This window comes from Mobula birostris, chromosome 3 (genome assembly GCF_030028105.1).
Source record: "Mobula birostris isolate sMobBir1 chromosome 3, sMobBir1.hap1, whole genome shotgun sequence".
NCBI lineage: Eukaryota > Metazoa > Chordata > Chondrichthyes > Myliobatiformes > Myliobatidae > Mobula > Mobula birostris.
Window position 1 is genome coordinate 190,768,796 of NC_092372.1, and position 7,957 is coordinate 190,776,752.

The window sequence follows — 7,957 nt, forward strand, 5'->3', positions numbered from 1 at the left end:
TCAATATCAACCTCTGGCCTGACTCCACCTGTCTTTGTTCAGTTTTTGCTTTAGTTTATCATTTCTTTTGCAATATTTTCCATGTTAATCAAGCAACAAAAGCTGTTAATTATCAACAACTTTCAATTTACATTGCAAAGTGATGCATCTCTGACTTTTTAATGTATTGCAGCAAAATTAAAAGTAGACTCTTCACCATCTTTCTCTCCCAACCTCCAACCTTTTTGTTAGAATGTGGATTTTCCCCTTTGTACAAATTTATAAAAGTGGTAATTTTGGTTATTAACACAATTATTTTGTTGAAGGACAATCGTGAAGTGGACCGGAATGAAGGGCTGAAGTTTGCAAGGAAACATTCCATGTTATTCATAGGTATGTTTTCAGAAGAAAATTTAACCAGTGAAGGGCTTTCATTCAAAGCTTTTTTAAAATTATACATTTACATTCAAGATTGTTTAATGACAATTCCAGTGCACTGTAAAGGAGAACAAAAATAATTGTTATTCCAAATCCAATGCAGTACAACAAAAAACACAATGAGATAATAGGATGCAATAATAATAAAAGAAACACAATAAATATAAATGCATAAAATTGTTATATGCAATGTTATGTGTCCATTTAGTGACACTAGGTACAGCAGTCATAAGGTGACTGACAAATGATAAAGTAGTGGTGGTGGTGGAGGGGTGTGGACCAGTGGGTTAGTGGGTGGAAGTGTTGATCAGCTGTGCTGTTTGGGGAAAGTACTGCTTTTGAACCTAGTGTTCCTGGCATGGATGCTATGAAGCCTCCTCCCTGATGGGAGTGGAAAAAAACAGATATTGCTAGCCCTTTCCCAGCACCTTTCTGTCTGTCTTTGATAGTGGATAGGCTGGTGCTGGTAGATGCATTGAGCAGTTTTGACTACCTATTACAGAGCCTTCCTGTAAGCCACAGTATAGTTTCTACACCATGTGGTGATGCAGCAGGTTCGGGTGCTCTCTACTGCGCATCTGTAGAATGATGCAAGTATAGATGTCCATAGTCCAGCTCTCTTCAGCCTTCTCAGAAAGTAGAAGCATTGGTAAGCTTTACTGATTGTGTAGAATGTGTTCTGGAACCATGAGAGGTTGTGTGAGATGGTCACTCCCAAGAGATTGAAACTGCTTGCAGTTTCCTCTGCTGTACCACTGATGTAAAGTTGGGTGTGAATGCTGTGAGTTGCCCTGAGGAGAACTCCATACTCTGACTTTTCCCCTTCCTTTCTGGTCTTGATGATGAGTCCTGGCCCGAAATATCAACTGTTTACTCTCTTCCATAGATACTGTCTGGCCTGCTGAATTCCTCCAGCATTTTGTATGAGTTGCTCCTGAGGGAAGAACCATCTCCTTTGTCTTACTCATATTGGGGAAGAGGTTATTTGCCTGACATAGAACAAACCTTTTTGTCCATGATGTTCTGCTTACCTGTATTAACCTACTCTATGATCAATCTAACATCTCTCTCCTACATAGCCCAAAACCCTTTTTTTTAATTCATGTGCCTAAGAGTCTCTTAATGTATCAGAACTCAGCCATCCCGGCAGTGTATTCCAAGCATTTACCATTCTGTGTTTTTTAAAAAATACTTACCTCTGACTTCCTTAAATTTTCCTCCTCATAACCTTAAACTGCTGTCCTCCAGCCATCGTCATCCTTAATAAAATATTCTGGCTGTTCCCTCTATTTATGCCTCTTATAATGTGATACACTTCTATCAAGATGCTCCTCATCCTCTTTCATTCCAAAAAAAAGCTTTGGCTCACTTAACCCATCCTCTGAAGACTTGCTTTCTAATGCAGGCAGCATCCTCTGCACCCTCTCTAAAACTTCCACATACTTCCTATAATGAGGTGGTCAGAACTGAACGCAGTACTTCAAGTGTGCTCTAACCAGATTTTAACAGAGCTGTTTGCTTTAACAAAATCATTCAGTAACTATTAGAGAGAGAAATTAGCATATGCTGAAAATAAGATCCTTGTTCCAGGGAAGGTGGGACCTGTTCCGACGGGACGGGTTGCACCTGAACTGGAGGGGGACTAACATCCTTGCGGGATGGTTTGCTAGTGCTGCTCCGGGGGGTTTAAACTAGACTTGCAGGGGGAGGGGAACAGAGTGTTAGAGCAGGTAGTGAGGTGGAGGAGGATAAAGGTCATGCGAGAACTGCAAGTATAGTGCATGGAGTAAAGCCAGATCTAACATACAAAGAGGCTTTGAAGAAAGAGAAACAGAATAAAGGGTGTAAAGGTAGTAAGGTAGAAGGGCTAAAGTACGTGTACTTAAATGCAAGAAGCATCAGGAGCAAAGGTGATGAACTGAGAGTTCGGATACATACATGGAATTATGATGTTGTGGCCATTACAGAGATTTGGCTGGCACCAGGGCAGGAATGGATTCTTAATATTCCTGGATTTCAGTGCTTTAAAAGGGATAGAGAGGGGGGGAAAGGGGAGGAGGGGTGGCATTACTGGTCAGGGAAACTATTACAGCTACAGAAAGGGTGAGTAATGTAGCAGGATCCTATTTTGAGTCAGTATGGGTAGAAGTCAGGAACAAGACGGGCGCAGTTACTCTATTGGGAGTATTCTATAGGCCCCCTGGTAGCAGCAGAGATACAGAAGAGCAGATTTTGTAAAGGTGCAAAAATAACAGGGTTGTTATCATGGGTGACTTTAACTTCCCTAATATTGATTGACACCTGATTAGTTCCAAGGGTTTAGATGGGGCAGAGTTTGTTAAGTGTGTCCAGGACGGATTCCTGTCAGAGTATGTTGACAGGCCGACTAGGGGGAATGCCTACTAGATCTAGTATTAGGTAATAAACCGGGTCAGGTCACAGATCTCTCAGTGGGTGAGCATCTGGGGGACAGTGACCACCGCTCCCTGGCCTTGAATAATATTATCATGGAAAAGGATAGAATCAAAGAGGACAGGAAAATTTTTAATTGGGGAAGGGCAAATTATGAGACTATAAGGCTAGAACTTGTGGGTGTGAATTGGGATGACGTTTTTGCAGGGAAATGTACTATGGACATGTGGTCGATGTTTAGGGATCTCTTGCAGAATATTGGGGATAAACTTGTCCTGGTGAGGAAGATAAAGAATGGTAGGGTGAAGGAACCATGGGTGACAAGTGAGGTGGAGAATCTAGTCAGGTAGAAGAAGGCAGCATACATGAGGTTTAGGAAGCAAGGATCAGATGGGTCTATTGAGGAATATAGCGTAGCAAGAAAGGAGCTTAAGAAGGGGCTGAGGAGAGCAAGAAGGGGGCATGAGATGGCCTTGGCAAGTAGGGTAAAGGAAAACCCCAAGTCATTCTTCAATTATGTGAAGAACAAAAGGATGACAGGAGTGAAGGTAGGACCGATTAGAGATAAAGGTGGGAAGATGTGCCTTGAGGCTGTGGAAGTGAGTGAGGTCCTCAATGAATACTCCTCTTCGGTATTCACCAATGAGAGGGAACTTGATGACGGTGAGCACAATATGAGTGAGGTTGATGTTCTGGAGCATGTTGATATTAAGGGAGAAGAGGTGTTGGAGTTGTTAAAGTACATTAGGACAGTTAAGTCCCCGGGGCCTGACGGAATATTCCCCAGGCTGCTCCACGAGGCGAGGGAAGAGATTGCTGAGCCTCTGGCTAGGATCTTTATGTCCTTGTTGTCCACGGGAATGGTACCGGAGGATTGGAGGGAGGCTAATGTTGCCCCCTTGTTCAGAAAAGGTAGTAGGGATAGTCTGGGTAATTATAGACCAGTGAGCCTTATGTCAGTGGTGGGAAAGCTGTAGGAAAAGATTCTTAGAGATAGGATCTGTGGGCATTTAGAGAATCATGGTCTGAGCAGGGACAGTCAGCATGGCTTTGTGAAGGGCAGATCATGTCTAACAAGCCTAATAGAGTTCTTTGAGGAGGCGACCAGGCATATAGATGAGGGTAGTGTAGTGGATGTGATCTACAGGGATTTTAGTAAGGCATTTGATAAGGTTCCACATGGTAGGCTTATTCAGAAAGTCAGAAGGCATGGGATCCAGGGAAGTTTGGCCAGGTGGATTCAGAATTGGTTTGCCTGCAGAAAGCAGAGGGTCATGGTGGAGGGAATACATTCGGATTGGAGGGTTGTGACTAGTGGTGTCCCACAAGGATCGGTTCTGGGACATCTACTTTTCATTATTTTTATTAACAACCTGGATGAGGCGATAGAAGGGTGGATTGGTAAGTTTGCAGACAACACAAAGGTTGGTGGTGTTGTGGGTAGTGTAGAGGATTGTCGAAGATTGCAGAGAGACATTGATAAGATGCAGAAGTGGCAGATGGAGTTCAACCCAGAGAAGTGTGAGGTGGTACACTTTGGAAGGACAAACTCCAAGGCAGAGTACAAAGTAAATGGCAGGATACCTGGAAGTGTGGAGGAGCAGAGGGATCGGGGGTACATGTCCACAGATCCCTGAAAGTTGCCTCACAGGTAGATAGGGTAGTTTAGAAAGCTTATGGAGTGTTAGCTTTCATAAGTCGAGGGATAGAGTTTAAGAGTCACGGGGTAATGATGCAGCTCTGTAAAACTCTGGTTCGGCCACACTTGGAGTACTGTGTCCAGTTCTGGTCACCTCACTATAGGAAGGATGTGGAAGCATTGGAAAGGGTACAGAGGAGATTTACCAGGTTGCCTGGTTTAGAGAGTATGCATTATGATCAGAGATTAAGGGAGCTAGGGCTTTACTCTCTGGAGAGAAGGAGGATGAGAGGAGACATGATAGAGGTATACAAGATATTAAGAGGAATAGGTAGAGTGGACAGCCAGCACCTCTTCCCCAGGGCATCACTGCTCAATACAAGAGGACGTGGCTAAGGTAAGAGGTGGGAAGTTCAAGGGGTGTATTAGAGGAAGGTTTTTTACTCAGAGAGTCGTTGGTGCGTGGAATGCACTGCCTGAGTCAGTGGTGGAGGCAGATACACTTGTGAAATTTAAGAGACTATTAGACAGGTATATGGAGGAATTTAAGGTGGGGGGTTATATGGGAGCAGGGTTTGAGGGTCAGCACAACATTGTGGGCCGAAGGGCCTGTATTGTGCTGTACTGTTTTATTTTCAAAATGTCCTCCTTTTGAACATTTTTGTATTTGTGTTTGGGAAGTATGTTTGGGTTTTAAGACTCTATCATTAATTAATTGGTTTATTTTCAATTTTAAATTGATTATTGTAAGTCTAAATAAGTTATGCTTTTGCAAATTTTTTAAAAACTTAAAAATCTGAAATGAATGTAATGCATCATGAATTGATGAGTAGTGATTCAATTCAGCATCCTTTCCTCCAGTCTTTTTATTGTTTGTCTTGATTTCATAGCACACCACATTTTCTCTAAACTATTTTAAAACATTTTGCAGAGTCAAGTGCAAAGACGCGTGATGGTGTACAGTGTGCATTTGAAGAACTCGTTGAAAAGATTATTCAGACACCTGGGTTGTGGGAGAGTGAAAGTCAAAATAGTAAACTGAGGTTATCGGACTCATCTGATGGTAATAGTGGAGGTTCTTGTGGTGGATATTGTTCAGTACTGTAAGACTCTTGATGCAGTTGCTTTAAGCCAATTTTAAATAATTGGTGAATCATTTGTATAAACTCTAGAGTTGACATTGCAGTTTGCACAATTTGTTCATGTTGTATAAAACTGTCCCTGTAATTCCTCAAGGCTAAGTCAGTTGTAGCCATACAGATCTTTGAAATCCATAGTTAGTGTTCAGAAACACATCTCTTATAATGTCAAATCTCCTTGTAATTTGAAAATAACATTTAAAAATTCTAATCATTGAGAGTTACAGTTCATGTGTGTGTGTTTATACTGGCCAGCTTCATCTAGAAACTGACTATTCACTGCAGACTCAAAATAATTCTTCTTGTATTTTCACACTTCATTGCTGAACCACATTGCTGTATTTCCCTTACCCCAGCCTCAAATATTTAATATGGTTTGCAAATTTTGGTATGTTTTAAGATAACTATATTTCCATTGCTGTTAATCTAGCTGACTAAGCATAACTGCACGAGAGTAAATTTGTATCAGATGTTAAAGTATCAGCGTTTCTTCATAAACTACTGTTTCACATTGTTCTGGTAAACTTTTGCTGAATTTTTTTTCACAGCATCAGTATTTTTTAGCTGTCATTTCCACAGTTGTGTTAACCAGATTATGATTGGCATGTAACATTAATTGTTGAAAAATATGATTTTTTTTAAAGTTTACTCTACTGACACTAAAGATTAGACCTATCATCTCCCATAATAACCAAAGGATTAGAATCATTTGAAAATACTTCTCAGTGGTTTATGAAGTTAATCCTTTAACGAATTACCAGAATACTCTTCTAACATTCTAGCTTTATTTTACCTTGTATGTTAATACTTCGGTTCAGTCTCATTCATTTAGAACCCGACTATTATATATTCACATATCTGAAAGTATTGTGCAAGCTACATTTTCATGCAATCTATGTAATTTTTCTTTTAAGTGGTGATACTGAAAATTGTTTTTTAAGAAATGTAGATTTAAGGTTGGATAGGAATTGTAGAGAATGGGATCTTAAAGCTCAGTCAAAACTAAAATGTAAAATCTGTTATTACTGCATGCTTCTAGTGTTTATTTATTGCTTTATCTTATACATATTTGCTGAATGCTGAAAGGTAGCTATCATAAAATGAAATTAAAGAAATATTCCCAGTGCTGTTTAATTTTTGCTCTTGTATCTTATGAGCTGCACAACTATCTTTTTTTTATGGTAGAACATTTGTTATCTCCAAAGGTAAATAAAAGGCTAAATATTTGGAATTGAGCAGGTTGAAAATTAAATGTAAAAATAAAGCTTTGTTTATATAGTGCCTTTAACTTACTAAAATGTGCCAAAGTGCTTCACAATGGCATTATTATTAAAGGCCTCTACTGCATAAGCAATTGTTAATTAAATGTGCAAGATTTGTCTAATACTCCAAGTGTGAACAGCACTTTTCTAGGCTAGTCTCTATTTCAAACAGGCAGCCGATTTGGAACTTTCCTCTGGAGACTTTACCTTCAAAAAACAGGGAGACAGAGCAAGATTGCTGAACGAGGAGAGGAAATGATTATCTTAAATTTGTATAGGGTATTTCCCAAGTTTTAAAGAAGATAATTATCTGTTTAATTATGACTGCAATTAGAAATGTGAAGATTGGGGGCAGTGAATGAGAAATTAAAGTGCTGTAAATTACATTATGCAAGTATAGTGTGAGCACAATTTGGATAAGTATTTTACAGTTTTACAACAATGATACAAGGTATTACATCAAAGTATATACTGTATATAAATAAAAAATCGGAGGCAATTTCCAAATACTTGTTTTCTTAATAATTTTAAATGTTTCTGTTCTTCATAACTAATTGACATTTTCCAGACAAATGTGTTCATTTATTTTTAAATGCTGGAGATACAATGGTATATGGGTTAAGCTAATTTACAAGCCACCACACCAACCAATTTCTCCGCTTCTCTCCTGAGTTCTCCAGAACCAACTGCATGGACATAAAATTTCCTCAATTTGAGGAACTAAGCATGGTAACAGAACATTATTTTCTCAAGATGTATTTCAATCTGTAGTTTCCCACAGGTGTAAAACAACATTGATGCAGTTGCCTCATGGTAAAGTTCAAGATGCACAAAAGTGTTTCAATCAGTTAAATTGAGTTGTATATTTTGGACATCAGAATCATTCAGTGACCAAAAATTATCAATTAAACTGAAAGCATCCTACAATTTCTTTTCATCACACGGTGTCTAAATGTTCTTTATTACTGGAAAGAAGTTGCAAAGATTGCATTGCCATACAAATTACAAGCATGGTAACTATTCATAAACTTAGTTGGCAATCAGTTAAAGAAACTGGTGGCACAGTAGAGCCTTACAACTCCAGTGAG

The 7,957-nt window shown here is 39.4% G+C and overlaps 1 protein-coding gene across 1 annotated transcript in view; it reads left to right on the top strand.

Annotated features, from left to right (window-relative positions):
* rab18a (RAB18A, member RAS oncogene family) overlaps window positions 1-6,838 on the top strand; it is a 53,568-nt gene extending 46,730 nt beyond the window's left edge. Inside the window, exons 6-7 of the mRNA XM_072253882.1 lie at window positions 306-372; window positions 5,400-6,838. Coding sequence (XP_072109983.1) covers window positions 306-372; window positions 5,400-5,575 — 243 coding nt within the window. The 3' untranslated portion in view covers window positions 5,576-6,838. The remainder of the gene's footprint in view (window positions 1-305; window positions 373-5,399) is intronic.
* The last annotated feature ends 1,119 nt before the right edge of the window (window positions 6,839-7,957 follow it).